The following is a 19165-nucleotide window of genomic DNA, read 5'->3' as shown; positions in this document are numbered from 1 at the left end:
CCAGCTAACAATAAATGTTATGGTCACGGCTACCCAGATGTTCTTTTATATGGACATTCGTAATAATCTCTGCATGGTTGGAGATGACCAGGTCCAGCAGAGCATCATTCCCAGTTGGGGCTTCTATGAACTGGACCATAAAATTGTCCTGTATTAGGTTTGTGTATTTTTGCCCTTTAACTGTTCCTGCAGTCCCATTACTCCAGTCACTTTCCGGGTAGTTACCATCCCCCATTATTATCACTGTTCCAGCCCTTTCCATCTGTGGGAGGAGCTGAGTCTCCACCTCCTCATTAGCACTGGGAGGCCTATACCAAACTCCAATGATGACCTTTGTAGTACCGCCCCCCATGTGCAGTTCCACCCATAATACTTCAGCCTCACCACACTCTCCATCAACTAGGTCCTCTTTCACACTCGCTCTGAGAGCACTTCTCACATAGAGACAGACTCCACCCCCTTTCCTATTCCAGACAGACTCCACCCCCATTCCCGACAGACTCCACCCCCTTTCCTATTCCAGACAGACTCCACCCCCTTTCCTATTCCAGACAGACTCCACCCCCATTCCCGACAGACTCCACCCCCTTTCCTATTCCCCCGTCTCTCCGAAAGAGAACCTAGCCAGGAATATGAATGGCCCAGTCATGTGAGGAATGAAGCCAAGATTCAGCAATACCAATCCAATCCTTGTTCTCTTCATTCACCGAACCTTCCAACTCACCGATTGTGCTGGGCAGACTTCTGGCATTGGGGAACAAACACTTCCATTCACTGACACCTTGTCCATTCACTGACACCTTGTCCATTCACTGACACCTTGTCCATTCACTGACACCTTGTCCATTCACTGACACCTTGTCCATTCATTGACACCTTGTTCATTCACGTATTTTATGTATTTGTTATTTTCATACAAATGGTACCAATTCCACTGGTTGTTTGTAACATGGGAACCTTCTTATCATCTGCCATAGCCCTCCCCCCATCTTTCCCCATTCCACCCCCCAATAAGTACTGACCCCGGTCTGATCTGTCTACCCCGTTATAATCAAATTCTCCCTCCCCCTCCATCCTAGTTTATATACTCCTCCAGCCTCCCCATAAACCCCTCCCCCAGCACAGCAGACCCCCTTCCATTAGGTGCAGACCATCTCTAGCATATAGGTTGCACCCCAATGAAAAGTCAGCGCAGTGCTCTAGGAACCCAAATCCATCCCTCTTACACCAGGCCTTCAGCCATGCATGGAGTTCTCTGATCTCCCCGTCTCTCCTGAGTTGCACATGACACCGGTACCATTTCAGAGAATATCACCTTGGAGGTCCTTCCCTTCAACTTGCAGCCGAGTTCTTTACATTGATTCTTATGGAGCCGCCACCTTCCATGTATTCTGTCATTGTTTCCAGCATGGACCAAGACAGCCGGGTCATGCCCAGCCCCCCCCCAGTAATGTATCAACCGGGTCCACCACATGCCGAACCCTGGCACCAGCTGTCTAGGCCTTCCTGCACTACCCTCCCCCCAGTCTAGGCCTTCCTGCACTACCCTCCCCCCAGTCTAGGCCTTCCTGCACTACCCTCCCCCCAGTCTAGGCTTTCCTGCACTACCCTCCCCCCAGTCTAGGCTTTCCTGCACTACCCTCCCCCCAGTCTAGGCTTTCCTGCACTACCCTCCCCCCAGTCTAGGCCTTCCTGCACTACCCTCCCCCCAGTCTAGGCCTTCCTGCACTACCCTCCCCCCAGTCTAGGCTTTCCTGCACTACCCTCCCCCCAGTCTAGGCCTTCCTGCACTACCCTCCCCCCAGTCTAGGCCTTCCTGTACTACCCTCCCCCCAGTCTAGGCTTTCCTGCACTACCCTCCCCCCAGTCTAGGCCTTCCTGCACTACCCTCCCTCCCAGTCTAGGCCTTCCTGCACTACTCTCCCCCCAGTCTAGGCCTTCCTGCACTACCCTCCCCCCAGTCTAGGCCTTCCTGCACTACCCTCCCTCCCAGTCTAGGCCTTCCTGCACTACCCTCCCCCCAGTCTAGGCCTTCCTGCACTACCCTTCCCCCAGTCTAGGCCTTCCTGCACTACCCTCCCCCCAGTCTAGGCCTTCCTGCACTACCCTTCCCCCAGTCTAGGCCTTCCTGCACTACCCTCCCCCAAGTCTAGGCCTTCCTGCACTACCCTCCCCCCAGTCTAGGCCTTCCTGCACTACCCTCCCCCCAGTCTAGGCCTTCCTGCACTACCCTCCCCCCAGTCTAGGCCTTCCTGCACTACCCTCCCCCCAGTCTAGGCCTTCCTGCACTACCCTCCCCCCAGTCTAGGCCTTCCTGCACTACTCTCCCCCCAGTCTAGGCCTTCCTGCACTACCCTCCCTCCCAGTCTAGGCCATCCTGCACTACCCTCCCCCCAGTCTAGACCATCCTGCACTACCCTCCCCCCAGTCTAGGCCTTCCTGCACTACCCTCCCTCCCAGTCTAGGCCATCCTGCACTACTCTCCCCCCAGTCTAGGCCTTCCTGCACTACCCTCCCTCCCAGTCTAGGCCATCCTGCACTACCCTCCCCCCAGTCTAGGCCATCCTGCACTACCCTCCCCCCAGTCTAGGCCTTCCTGCACTACCCTCCCTCCCAGTCTAGGCCATCCTGCACTACCCTCTCCCCAGTCTAGGCCATCCTGCACTACCCTCACCCCAGTCTAGGCCTTCCTGCACTACCCTCACCCCAGTCTAGGCCATCCTGCACTACCCTCACCCCAGTCTAGGCCATCCTGCACTACCCTCCCTCCCAGTCTAGGCCTTCCTGCACTACCCTCCCAGTCTAGGCCTTCCTGCACTACCCTCACCACCCCTCCCAGATGGTCTGCCCTCCCGGCTGGTAGGGGTAGCAGTGACATCCAAGGCTGCCATCCCTGAGCTTGCCACCCCCACATCTCCATCGAACTTGACAAATCTGTTTGGGTGCTCAATCCCAGGGCCGGCCTTCCTTTTCTGTGAGCCCCTCCCACTGCCATCTTCCTACCTGATAATCCTGAGTAGCCCCTCCGCCCTCCACAACACTCATTAAACTGTTCACATGAAGCTGATGAAGTTCTACAAAACATTAAAGATGAAAGTTTCTAGGAAGAGGACCAGCAATGTGTAAGCCGGGCCCCAGCAAGGCGGGCAGAGGGGGGGGGAGGGCGAATCCCCCCATCCTGATCAGCTGATCCTTTCTCCATTGGTGACAACCTGTTTTCCTCTGAGACTCCATCTTGTGGCTCAGCTCTGCAGTAAAGTGATGGAAATAGTGTGGGTGTGTCAGAACGGCCAGCATCAGCCAATGAGACCCAACCGGTCGGGATCAGCCAATGAGACCCAACCGGTCGGGATCAGCCAATGAGACCCATCCGGCCGGGATCAGCCAGTGAGACGCAACCGGCCGGGATCAGCCAGTGAGACCCAACCGACCGGGATCAGCCAGTGAGACCCAACCGGCCGGGATCAGCCAGTGAGACCCAACCAGCCGGGATCAGCCAGTGAGACCCAACCGACCGGGATCAGCCAGTGAGACCCAACCGGCCGGGATCAGCCAGTGAGACCCAACCGGCCGGGATCAGCCAGGGAGACCCATCCGGCCGGGATCAGCCAGTGAGACCCAACCGACCGGGATCAGCCAGTGAGACCCAACCGGCCGGGATCAGCCAGTGAGACCCAACCGACCGGGATCAGCCATTGAGACCCAACCGGCCGGGATCAGCCAGGGAGACCCATCCGGCCAGGATCAGCCAGTGAGACCCAACCGGCCGGGATCAGCCATTGAGACCCAACCGACCGGGATCAGCCATTGAGACCCAACCGACCGGGATCAGCCAGTGAGACCCAACCGACCGGGATCAGCCAGTGAGACCCAACCGGCCGGGATCAGCCAGTGAGACCCAACCGGCCGGGATCAGCCAGTGAGACCCAACCGGCCGGGATCAGCCAGTGAGACCCAACCGGCCGGGATCAGCCAGTGAGACCCAACCGGCCGGGATCAGCCATTGAGACCCAACCGGCCGGGATCAGCCAGTGAGACCCAACCGGCCGGGATCAGCCATTGAGACCCAACCGGCCGGGATCAGCCAGGGAGACCCATCCGGCCGGGATCAGCCAGTGAGACCCAACCGGCCGGGATCAGCCAGTGAGACCCAACCGGCCGGGATCAGCCATTGAGACCCAACCGGCCGGGATCAGCCAGTGAGACCCAACCGGCCGGGATCAGCCAGTGAGACCCAACCGGCCGGGATCAGCCATTGAGACCCAACCGGCCGGGATCAGCCAGGGAGACCCATCCGGCCGGGATCAGTCAGTGAGACCCAACCGGCCGGGATCAGCCAATGAGACCCAACCGGCCGGGATCAGCCAATGAGACCCAACCGGCCGGGATCAGCCAATGAGACCCATCCAGCCGGGATCAGCCAGCCAATGAGACCCATTCAGCTGGGATCAGCCAATGAGACCCATCCAGCCGGGATCAGCCAATCAGACCCATCCGGCCGGGATCAGCCAATCAGACCCATCCGGCCAGGATCAGCCAATGAGACCCATCTTGCCGGGATCAGTCAGTGACACCCATCTGGCCGGGATCAGCCAATCAGACCTGTCCGGCCGGCATTAGCCAATGAGACCCATAGTTACATAGTTAGTCTGGCTGAAAACAGACAAAAGTCCATCCAGTTCCGCCTTTAAAAAAACAAAAAAGTTCTAATCCTACACCCACAGTTGATCCAGAGGAAGGCAAAAAACCCAGCAAAGCACGATCCAATGTGCTCCTGCAGGGGAAACATTCCTTCCTGACCCCCCGAGAGGCAATCGGATATTCCCTGGATCAACGTTCCCTATAAATGTTCTATCCAGTTATATTCTGTGTATCCAAGAAAGAATCCAGGACTTTCCTACAGCAATCCACTGAGCTGGCCACACCCAACTCTTGCAGCCAATAGCTTTTTTCGTTCTGTCCATTCACAGGCCGGCATTCGGCATCATCGAGGAATGTGATTGCTTCCAATATTCTCTACCAATGATTCCCAAAGCTGTTGGCTTTAGTCTGAACAGGATTTTGGGTCATGCTGGCCAATCACAGACATCGGCTCTGTAGAAGGAGGCGCAGGAAGTATTCTTAGAGGGGATGATGGGGCACTTACTCCTCCCACTGACACCAATGATGGGGCACTATTCCTCCCACTGACACCAATGATGGGGCACTATTCCTCCCACTGACACCAATGATGGGGCACTATTCCTCCCACTGACACCAATGATGGGGCGCTATTCCTCCCACTGACACCAATGATGGGGCACTTACTCCTCCCACTGACACCAATGATGGGGCACTTACTCCTCCCACTGACACCAATGATGGGGCACTATTCCTCCCACTGACACCAACGATGGGACCCTATTCCTCCCACTGACACCAACGATGGGACCCTATTCCTCCCACTGACACCAACGATGGGACCCTATTCCTCCCACTGACACCAACGATGGGGCACTATTCCTCCCACTGACACCAATGATGGGGCACTATTCCTCCCACTGACACCAATGATGGGGCACTATTCCTCCCACTGACACCAATGATGGGGCGCTATTCCTCCCACTGACACCAATGATGGGGCGCTATTCCTCCCACTGATACCAATGATGGGGCGCTATTCCTCCCACTGACACCAACGATGGGGCACTATTCCTCCCACTGACACCAATGATGGGGCACTATTCCTCCCTCTGACACCAATGATGGGGCACTATTCCTCCCTCTGACACCAATGATGGGACACTATTCCTCCCACTGATACCAATGATGGGGCACTATTCCTCCCTCTGACACCAATGATGGGGCACTACCCCTCCCACTGACACCAATGATGGGGCACTATTCCTCCCACTGACATCAATGATGGGGCACTATTCCTCCCACTGACACCAATGATGGGGCACTATTCCTCCCACTGACACCAGTGATGGGACACTATTCCTCCCACTGACACCAGTGATGGGGCACTATTCCTCCCACTGACACCAGTGATGGGGCACTATTCCTCCCACTGACACCAATGATGGGGCACTATTCCTCCCACTGATACCAATGATGGGGCACTATTCCTCCCACTGACACCAATGATGGGGCACTATTCCTCCCACTGACACCAATGATGGGGCACTATTCCTCCCACTGACATCAATGATGGGGCACTATTCCTCCCACTGACACCAATGATGGGGCACTATTCCTCCCACTGACACCAATGATGGGGCACTATTCCTCCCACTGACACCAATGATGGGGCACTATTCCTCCCACTGACACCAATGATGGGGCACTTACTCCTCCCACTGACACCAATGATGGGGCACTTACTCCTCCCACTGACACCAATGATGGGGCACTATTCCTCCCACTGACACCAACGATGGGACCCTATTCCTCCCACTGACACCAACGATGGGACCCTATTCCTCCCACTGACACCAACGATGGGACCCTATTCCTCCCACTGACACCAACGATGGGGCACTATTCCTCCCACTGATACCAATGATGGGGCACTATTCCTCCCTCTGACACCAATGATGGGGCACTACCCCTCCCACTGACACCAATGATGGGGCACTATTCCTCCCACTGACATCAATGATGGGGCACTATTCCTCCCACTGACACCAATGATGGGGCACTATTCCTCCCACTGACACCAGTGATGGGGCACTATTCCTCCCACTGACACCAGTGATGGGGCACTATTCCTCCCACTGATACCAATGATGGGGCACTATTCCTCCCACTGACACCAATGATGGGGCACTATTCCTCCCACTGACACCAATGATGGGGCACTATTCCTCCCACTGACACCAATGATGGGGCACTATTCCTCCCACTGACACCAATGATGGGGCACTATTCCTCCCACTGACACCAATGATGGGGCACTATTCCTCCCACTGACACCAATGATGGGACACTATTCCTCCCACTGACACCAGTGATGGGGCACTCATCCTCCCACTGACACCAGTGATGGGGCACTCTTCCTCCCATTCCCCCGGCTCAGACACGGAACGTTGCAGAGTGGAAGGTTCAGGTTTCTTGTTGTGTCGGAGGAGATTTCTCCACACATGACACTCTGGAGATACTGTATAAATTACAAATCCCCCCCCCACCAGGGGAGGGGCGAGTTCCATGTGCTCATTGGGTGTCTGTTGTGTGTTGTAGCCGGACCTGCGCATGCCAAGGGAAGGACCCCAATACCTGCGGCGCCTCCTTCTCCTTTGGATGTTCCTGGAGCATGTACTTCAATGGCTGCAAGTATGCGCGAAGCAAAACCCCCCGGAAGTTCCGGCTGATCGGCGACAACCCTAAGGAGGTAGGTGGAGGGATTCCATTGATGTGTCGGTGGGACTCAGGAGGCAAGGAGAATATATCGGGGTTGCAGGGTGGAGTCATGTAACACCGATCTGTCTTTATGGATGGCATCTGCTGATTGGATGCTTATGCTGGATGCGAGTCGCTGAGTTTGGGGTTCAAAGTCGCTGAGATCAGAGGGGACGAGGCGCTGAGATCAGAGGGGACGAGGCGCTGAGATCAGAGGGGACGAGGCGCTGAGATTGGGGGCTGCGAGTCGCTGAGATCACAGGCTGCGAGTCGCTGAGATTGGGGGCTGCGAGTCGCTGAGATCGGGGGGGACGAGGCACTGAGATCACAGGCTGCGAGTCGCTGAGATTGGGGGCTGCGAGTCGCTGAGTTTGGGGTTCAAAGTCGCTGAGATCACAGGCTGCGAGTCGCTGAGATTGGGGGCTGCGAGTCGCTGAGATCGGAGGGGACGAGGCGCTGAGATCACAGGCTGCGAGTCGCTGAGATCGGAGGCTGCGAATCGCTGAGATTGGGGGGGATGAGTCGCTGAGATCGGGGGGTGCAAGCGTATACCCTCCGCATACACCTGAGCTATATACAGTATACAGCGTGTACCCCCCGCATACACCTGCACTATATACCGTATACAGCGTGTACCCCCCGCATACACCTGCACTATATTCCGTATACAGCGTGTACCCCCCGCATACACCTGCACTATATACCGTATACAGCGTGTACCCCCCGCATACACCTGCACTATATACCGTATACAGCGTGTACCCCCCGCATACACCTGCACTATATACCGTATACAGCGTGTACCCCCCGCATACACCTGAGCTATATACCGTATACAGCGTGTACCCCCCGCATACACCTGCACTATATACCGTATACAGAGTGTACCCCCCGCATACACCTGAGCTATATACCGTATACAGAGTGTACCCCCCGCATACACCTGCACTATATACCGTATACAGCGTGTACCCCCCGCATACACCTGCACTATATACCGTATACAGCGTGTACCCCCCGCATACACCTGCACTATATACCGTATACAGCGTGTACCCCCCGCATACACCTGCACTATATACCGTATACAGCGTGTACCCCCCGCATACACCTGCACTATATACCGTATACAGCGTGTACCCCCCGCATACACCTGCACTATATACCGTATACAGCGCGTACCCCCCACATACACCTGAGCTATATACCGTATACAGCGTGTACCCCCCGCATACACCTGCGCTATATACCGTATACAGCGTGTACCCCCCGCATACACCTGCGCTATATACCGTATACAGCGTGTACCCCCCGCATACACCTGCACTATATACCGTATACAGCGTGTACCCCCCGCATACACCTGCACTATATACCGTATACAGCGTGTACCCCCCGCATACACCTGCGCTATATACCGTATACAGCGTGTACCCCCCGCATACACCTGCGCTATATACCGTATACAGCGTGTACCCCCCGCATACACCTGCACTATATACCGTATACAGCGTGTACCCCCCGCATACACCTGCGCTATATACCGTATACAACGTGTACCCCCCGCATACACCTGCGCTATATACCGTATACAGCGTGTACCCCCCGCATACACCTGAGCTATATACCGTATACAGCGTGTACCCCCCGCATACACCTGCGCTATATACCGTATACAGCGTGTACCCCCCGCATACACCTGAGCTATATACCGTATACAGCGTGTACCCCCCGCATACACCTGAGCTATATACCGTATACAGCGTGTACCCCCCGCATACACCTGAGCTATATACCGTATACAGCGTGTACCCCCCGCATACACCTGCACTATATACCGTATACAGCGTGTACCCCCCGCATACACCTGCACTATATACCGTATACAGCGTGTACCCCCCGCATACACCTGCACTATATACCGTATACAGCGTGTACCCCCCGCATACACCTGCACTATATACCGTATACAGCGTGTACCCCCCGCATACACCTGCACTATATACCGTATACAGCGTGTACCCCCGCATACACCTGCACTATATACAGTATACAGCGTGTACCCCCCGCATACACCTGAGCTATATACCGTATACAGCGTGTACCCCCCGCATACACCTGCGCTATATACCGTATACAGCGTGTACCCCCCGCATACACCTGCACTATATACCGTATACAGCGTGTACCCCCCGCATACACCTGAGCTATATACCGTATACAGCGTGTACCCCCCGCATACACCTGAGCTATATACCGTATACAGCGTGTACCCCCGCATACACCTGCACTATATACAGTATACAGCGTGTACCCCCCGCATACACCTGAGCTATATACCGTATACAGCGTGTACCCCCCGCATACACCTGAGCTATATACCGTATACAGCGTGTACCCCCCGCATACACCTGCACTATATACCGTATACAGAGTGTACCCCCCGCATACACCTGCACTATATACCATATACAGCGTGTACCCCCCGCATACACCTGCACTATATACCGTATACAGCGTGTACCCCCCGCATACACCTGCACTATATACCGTATACAGCGTGTACCCCCCGCATACACCTGCGCTATATACCGTATACAGAGTGTACCCCCCGCATACACCTGAGCTATATACAGCGTGTACCCCCCGCATACACCTGCACTATATACCGTATACAGCGTGTACCCCCCGCATACACCTGCACTATATACCGTATACAGCGTGTACCCCCCGCATACACCTGAGCTATATACCGTATACAGAGTGTACCCCCCGCATACACCTGCACTATATACCGTATACAGCGTGTACCCCCCGCATACACCTGCACTATATACCGTATACAGCGTGTACCCCCCGCATACACCTGAGCTATATACCGTATACAGCGTGTACCCCCCGCATACACCTGCGCTATATACCGTATACAGCGTGTACCCCCCGCATACACCTGAGCTATATACCGTATACAGCGTGTACCCCCCGCATACACCTGCACTATATACCGTATACAGCGTGTACCCCCCGCATACACCTGAGCTATATACCGTATACAGCGTGTACCCCCCACATACACCTGCGCTATATACTGTATACAGCGTGTACCCCCCGCATACACCTGCACTATATACCGTATACAGCGTGTACCCCCCGCATACACCTGCACTATATACCGTATACAGCGTGTACCCCCCGCATACACCTGCACTATATACCGTATACAGCGTGTACCCCCCGCATACACCTGCGCTATATACCGTATACAGCGTGTACCCCCCGCATACACCTGCACTATATACCATATACAGCGTGTACCCCCCGCATACACCTGCACTATATACAGTATACAGCGCGTACCCCCCGCATACACCTGCACTATATACCGTATACAGCGTGTACCCCCCGCATACACCTGCACTATATACCGTATACAGCGTGTACCCCCCACATACACCTGAGCTATATACCGTATACAGCGTGTACCCCCCGCATACACCTGAGCTATATACAGCGCGTACCCCCCGCATACACCTGCACTATATACCATATACAGCGTGTACCCCCCGCATACACCTGAGCTATATACAGCGTGTACCCCCCGCATACACCTGCACTATATACCGTATACAGCGTGTACCCCCCGCATACACCTGCACTATATACCGTATACAGCGTGTACCCCCCGCATACACCTGCACTATATACCGTATACAGCGTGTACCCCCCGCATACACCTGCACTATATACCGTATACAGCGTGTACCCCCCGCATACACCTGCACTATATACCGTATACAGCGTGTACCCCCCGCATACACCTGCACTATATACCGTATACAGCGTGTACCCCCCGCATACACCTGCACTATATACCGTATACAGCGTGTACCCCCCGCATACACCTGCACTATATACCGTATACAGCGTGTACCCCCCGCATACACCTGCACTATATACCGTATACAGCGTGTACCCCCCTCATACACCTGCACTATATACCGTATACAGCGTGTACCCCCCGCATACACCTGCACTATATACCGTATACAGCGTGTACCCCCCACATACACCTGAGCTATATACCGTATACAGCGTGTACCCCCCGCATACACCTGCACTATATACCGTATACAGCGTGTACCCCCCGCATACACCTGCACTATATACCGTATACAGCGTGTACCCCCCGCATACACCTGCACTATATACAGTATACAGCGCGTACCCCCCGCATACACCTGCACTATATACCGTATACAGCGTGTACCCCCCGCATACACCTGCACTATATACCGTATACAGCGTGTACCCCCCACATACACCTGAGCTATATACCGTATACAGCGTGTACCCCCCGCATACACCTGCACTATATACCGTATACAGCGTGTACCCCCCGCATACACCTGAGCTATATACCGTATACAACGTGTACCCCCCGCATACACCTGCACTATATACCATATACAGCGTGTACCCCCCGCATACACCTGAGCTATATACCGTATACAGCGTGTACCCCCCGCATACACCTGCACTATATACCGTATACAGAGTGTACCCCCCGCATACACCTGCACTATATACCGTATACAGCGTGTACCCCCCGCATACACCTGCACTATATACAGTATACAGCGTGTACCCCCCGCATACACCTGCACTATATACCGTATACAGCGTGTACCCCCCCGCATACACCTGCACTATATACCGTATACAGCGTGTACCCCCCGCATACACCTGCACTATATACCATATACAGCGTGTACCCCCCGCATACACCTGAGCTATATACCGTATACAGCGTGTACCCCCCGCATACACCTGCACTATATACCGTATACAGCGTGTACCCCCCGCATACACCTGCACTATATACCGTATACAGCGTGTACCCCCCGCATACACCTGCACTATATACCGTATACAGCGTGTACCCCCCGCATACACCTGCACTATATACTGTATACAGCGTGTACCCCCCGCATACACCTGCACTATATACCGTATACAGCGTGTACCCCCCGCATACACCTGCGCTATATACCGTATACAGCGTGTACCCCCCGCATACACCTGCGCTATATACCGTATACAGCGTGTACCCCCCACATACACCTGCGCTATATACAGTATACAGCGTGTACCCCCCGCATACACCTGCGCTATATACAGTATACAGCGTGTACCCCCCGCATACACCTGCACTATATACCGTATACAGCGTGTACCCCCCGCATACACCTGCGCTATATACCGTATACAGCGTGTACCCCCCGCATACACCTGAGCTATATACCGTATACAGCGTGTACCCCCCGCATACACCTGCACTATATACCGTATACAGCGTGTACCCCCCGCATACACCTGAGCTATATACCGTATACAGCGTGTACCCCCCACATACACCTGCGCTATATACTGTATACAGCGTGTACCCCCCGCATACACCTGCACTATATACCGTATACAGCGTGTACCCCCCGCATACACCTGCACTATATACCGTATACAGCGTGTACCCCCCGCATACACCTGCACTATATACCGTATACAGCGTGTACCCCCCGCATACACCTGCGCTATATACCGTATACAGCGTGTACCCCCCGCATACACCTGCACTATATACCATATACAGCGTGTACCCCCCGCATACACCTGCACTATATACAGTATACAGCGTGTACCCCCCACATACACCTGAGCTATATACCGTATACAGCGTGTACCCCCCGCATACACCTGAGCTATATACAGCGCGTACCCCCCGCATACACCTGCACTATATACCATATACAGCGTGTACCCCCCGCATACACCTGAGCTATATACAGCGTGTACCCCCCGCATACACCTGCACTATATACCGTATACAGCGTGTACCCCCCGCATACACCTGCACTATATACCGTATACAGCGTGTACCCCCCGCATACACCTGCACTATATACCGTATACAGCGTGTACCCCCCGCATACACCTGCACTATATACCGTATACAGCGTGTACCCCCCGCATACACCTGCACTATATACCGTATACAGCGTGTACCCCCCGCATACACCTGCACTATATACCGTATACAGCGTGTACCCCCCGCATACACCTGCACTATATACCGTATACAGCGTGTACCCCCCGCATACACCTGCACTATATACCGTATACAGCGTGTACCCCCCGCATACACCTGCACTATATACCGTATACAGCGTGTACCCCCCTCATACACCTGCACTATATACCGTATACAGCGTGTACCCCCCGCATACACCTGCACTATATACCGTATACAGCGTGTACCCCCCACATACACCTGAGCTATATACCGTATACAGCGTGTACCCCCCGCATACACCTGCACTATATACCGTATACAGCGTGTACCCCCCGCATACACCTGCACTATATACCGTATACAGCGTGTACCCCCCGCATACACCTGCACTATATACCGTATACAGCGTGTACCCCCCGCATACACCTGCACTATATACAGTATACAGCGCGTACCCCCCGCATACACCTGCACTATATACCGTATACAGCGTGTACCCCCCGCATACACCTGCACTATATACCGTATACAGCGTGTACCCCCCACATACACCTGAGCTATATACCGTATACAGCGTGTACCCCCCGCATACACCTGCACTATATACCGTATACAGCGTGTACCCCCCGCATACACCTGAGCTATATACCGTATACAACGTGTACCCCCCGCATACACCTGCACTATATACCATATACAGCGTGTACCCCCCGCATACACCTGAGCTATATACCGTATACAGCGTGTACCCCCCACATACACCTGCACTATATACCGTATACAGAGTGTACCCCCCGCATACACCTGAGCTATATACCGTATACAGCGTGTACCCCCCACATACACCTGCACTATATACCGTATACAGAGTGTACCCCCCGCATACACCTGCACTATATACCGTATACAGCGTGTACCCCCCGCATACACCTGCACTATATACAGTATACAGCGTGTACCCCCCGCATACACCTGCACTATATACCGTATACAGCGTGTACCCCCCCGCATACACCTGCACTATATACCGTATACAGCGTGTACCCCCCGCATACACCTGCACTATATACCATATACAGCGTGTACCCCCCGCATACACCTGAGCTATATACCGTATACAGCGTGTACCCCCCGCATACACCTGCACTATATACCGTATACAGCGTGTACCCCCCGCATACACCTGCACTATATACCGTATACAGCGTGTACCCCCCACATACACCTGTACTATATACCGTATACAGCGTGTACCCCCCGCATACACCTGCACTATATACCGTATACAGCGTGTACCCCCCGCATACACCTGAGCTATATACCGTATACAGCGTGTACCCCCCGCATACACCTGCACTATATACCGTATACAGCGTGTACCCCCCGCATACACCTGCACTATATACCGTATACAGCGTGTACCCCCCACATACACCTGTACTATATACCGTATACAGCGTGTACCCCCCGCATACACCTGCACTATATACCGTATACAGCGTGTACCCCCCGCATACACCTGAGCTATATACCGTATACAGCGTGTACCCCCCACATACACCTGAGCTATATACCGTATACAGCGTGTACCCCCCGCATACACCTGCACTATATACCGTATACAGCGTGTACCCCCCGCATACACCTGAGCTATATACCGTATACAGCGTGTACCCCCCACATACACCTGCGCTATATACTGTATACAGCGTGTACCCCCCGCATACACCTGCACTATATACCGTATACAGCGTGTACCCCCCGCATACACCTGCACTATATACCGTATACAGCGTGTACCCCCCGCATACACCTGCACTATATACCGTATACAGCGTGTACCCCCCGCATACACCTGCGCTATATACCGTATACAGCGTGTACCCCCCGCATACACCTGCACTATATACCATATACAGCGTGTACCCCCCGCATACACCTGCACTATATACAGTATACAGCGCGTACCCCCCGCATACACCTGCACTATATACCGTATACAGCGTGTACCCCCCGCATACACCTGCACTATATACCGTATACAGCGTGTACCCCCCACATACACCTGAGCTATATACCGTATACAGCGTGTACCCCCCGCATACACCTGAGCTATATACAGCGCGTACCCCCCGCATACACCTGCACTATATACCATATACAGCGTGTACCCCCCGCATACACCTGAGCTATATACAGCGTGTACCCCCCGCATACACCTGCACTATATACCGTATACAGCGTGTACCCCCCGCATACACCTGCACTATATACCGTATACAGCGTGTACCCCCCGCATACACCTGCACTATATACCGTATACAGCGTGTACCCCCCGCATACACCTGCACTATATACCGTATACAGCGTGTACCCCCCGCATACACCTGCACTATATACCGTATACAGCGTGTACCCCCCGCATACACCTGCACTATATACCGTATACAGCGTGTACCCCCCGCATACACCTGCACTATATACCGTATACAGCGTGTACCCCCCGCATACACCTGCACTATATACCGTATACAGCGTGTACCCCCCTCATACACCTGCACTATATACCGTATACAGCGTGTACCCCCCGCATACACCTGCACTATATACCGTATACAGCGTGTACCCCCCACATACACCTGAGCTATATACCGTATACAGCGTGTACCCCCCGCATACACCTGCACTATATACCGTATACAGCGTGTACCCCCCGCATACACCTGCACTATATACCGTATACAGCGTGTACCCCCCGCATACACCTGCACTATATACCGTATACAGCGTGTACCCCCCGCATACACCTGCACTATATACAGTATACAGCGCGTACCCCCCGCATACACCTGCACTATATACCGTATACAGCGTGTACCCCCCGCATACACCTGCACTATATACCGTATACAGCGTGTACCCCCCACATACACCTGAGCTATATACCGTATACAGCGTGTACCCCCCGCATACACCTGCACTATATACCGTATACAGCGTGTACCCCCCGCATACACCTGAGCTATATACCGTATACAACGTGTACCCCCCGCATACACCTGCACTATATACCATATACAGCGTGTACCCCCCGCATACACCTGAGCTATATACCGTATACAGCGTGTACCCCCCACATACACCTGCACTATATACCGTATACAGAGTGTACCCCCCGCATACACCTGAGCTATATACCGTATACAGCGTGTACCCCCCACATACACCTGCACTATATACCGTATACAGAGTGTACCCCCCGCATACACCTGCACTATATACCGTATACAGCGTGTACCCCCCGCATACACCTGCACTATATACAGTATACAGCGTGTACCCCCCGCATACACCTGCACTATATACCGTATACAGCGTGTACCCCCCCGCATACACCTGCACTATATACCGTATACAGCGTGTACCCCCCGCATACACCTGCACTATATACCATATACAGCGTGTACCCCCCGCATACACCTGAGCTATATACCGTATACAGCGTGTACCCCCCGCATACACCTGCACTATATACCGTATACAGCGTGTACCCCCCGCATACACCTGCACTATATACCGTATACAGCGTGTACCCCCCGCATACACCTGCACTATATACCGTATACAGCGTGTACCCCCCACATACACCTGTACTATATACCGTATACAGCGTGTACCCCCCGCATACACCTGCACTATATACCGTATACAGCGTGTACCCCCCGCATACACCTGAGCTATATACCGTATACAGCGTGTACCCCCCGCATACACCTGCACTATATACCGTATACAGCGTGTACCCCCCGCATACACCTGCACTATATACCGTATACAGCGTGTACCCCCCGCATACACCTGCACTATATACCGTATACAGCGTGTACCCCCCGCATACACCTGCACTATATACCGTATACAGCGTGTACCCCCCACATACACCTGTACTATATACCGTATACAGCGTGTACCCCCCGCATACACCTGCACTATATACCGTATACAGCGTGTACCCCCCGCATACACCTGAGCTATATACCGTATACAGCGTGTACCCCCCACATACACCTGAGCTATATACCGTATACAGCGTGTACCCCCCGCATACACCTGCACTATATACAGCCGGAGGAGAACGGATCGCTCGCTCATCCATCTTGCTGTCATGTTTTCAGGAGGATATACTGAAGGAGAACTTCCAGAATTTGGCCACCAGCGTTGCCCCCGTATACAAGCAGCTGGCTCCCCAGGCGTACACCAATCAGGTATTTATCTCCTTCCGTAGAGGATGAATTCAGTGACATGGGATGGGATGGGAGGTGATGGGATGGGGATGAGGATGGGATGGATGGGATGAGATGTATTGGGATGTGATGTATTGGGATGAGGATGGAATGGGATGGGAGGTGTTGAGGATGGGATGGGATGAGATGTATTGGGATGAGGATGGAATGGGAAGTGATGGGATGTCATGAGGCGGGGATGGGATGAGGATGGGATTGGATGTGATGAGATGTATTGAGATGAGGGATGGGAAGGGATGTGGACGGGATGGGATGAAAATGGGATGTGATGGGGATGGGATGGGATGAGGACGGGATGGGATGTGATGAGGCTGGGATGGGATGGGATGTGATGAGGACGGGATGAGGACGGGATGAGGATGGGGATGGAATGTGATGAGGCTGGTATGGGATGTGATGAGGATGGGATGGGATGAGGACAGGATGGGATGAGGACAGGATGAGGATGGGGATGGGATGTGATGAGGCTGGGATGGGATGGGATGTGATGAGGACGGGATGAGGACGGGATGAGGATGGGGATGGAATGTGATGAGGCTGGTATGGGATGTGATGAGGATGGGATGGGATGAGGACAGGATGGGATGAGGACAGGATGAGGATGGGGATGGGATGTGATGTGATGTGATGAGGATGGGATGAGATGTATTGGGATGAGGATAGAATGGGATGAGGATGGGATGGGAGGTGATGGGATGAGGATGGGATGAGGATGGGATATGATGAGGATGGGATGGGATGGATGGGAAGAGTATGGGATGGGGATGAGGATGGGATGGATGGGATGTGATGAGGATTGGATGGGATGAGATGTATTGGGATGAGGATGGAATGGGATGGGAGGTGTTGAGGATGGGATGTGACGAGGATGTGATGGGATGTGATGAGGATGGGATGAGGATGGAATGGGAGGTGATGGGATGTCATGAGGCTGGGATGGGGAAGGGATGGGATTGGATGTGATGAGATGTATTGAGATGTGGGATGGGATGTGATGGGGATGGGATGGGATGTGATGGGGATGGGATGGGATGTGATGGGGATGGGATGGGATGTGATGAGCATGGGGATGGGATGTGATGAGGATGGGGATGGGATGTGATGAGGATGGGGATGGGATGTGATGAGGATGGGATGAGGATGGGATAAGGATGTGATGAGGATGGGATGAGGATGGGATGAGGATGGGATGTGATGGGGATTGGATGGGATGAGGCTGGGATGGAATGGGATGTGATGGGATGAGGATGGGATGGGATGTGATGAGGATGGGATGGGATGTGATGAGGATGGGGATGGGATGTGATGAGGCTGGGATGTGATGAGGATGGGATGAGGATGTGATGAGGATGGGGATGGGATGTGATGAGGATGGATGTGATGAGGATGGGGATGGGATGGGATAAGGATGTGA

At 53.8% G+C, this 19165-nt stretch overlaps 1 protein-coding gene across 1 annotated transcript in view; it reads left to right on the top strand.

Annotated features, from left to right (window-relative positions):
• TET3 (tet methylcytosine dioxygenase 3) overlaps positions 1 to 19165 on the top strand; it is a 59711-nt gene that overhangs the window by 18567 nt on the left and 21979 nt on the right. The window contains exons 4-5 of the mRNA XM_089668115.1: positions 7222 to 7372; positions 17623 to 17712. Of these exons, the coding sequence (XP_089524241.1) occupies positions 7222 to 7372; positions 17623 to 17712 (241 nt within the window). The remainder of the gene's footprint in view (positions 1 to 7221; positions 7373 to 17622; positions 17713 to 19165) is intronic.

The sequence above is a fragment of the Staurois parvus genome, unplaced genomic scaffold (genome assembly GCF_062004578.1).
Source record: "Staurois parvus isolate SC_StPar_1 unplaced genomic scaffold, SC_StPar_1.0 ptg003858l, whole genome shotgun sequence".
In the NCBI taxonomy this organism is placed as follows: domain Eukaryota; kingdom Metazoa; phylum Chordata; class Amphibia; order Anura; family Ranidae; genus Staurois; species Staurois parvus.
The sequence above is the reverse complement of the archived record's forward strand: the minus strand, read 5'-3'. Positions and strand labels throughout refer to the sequence as shown.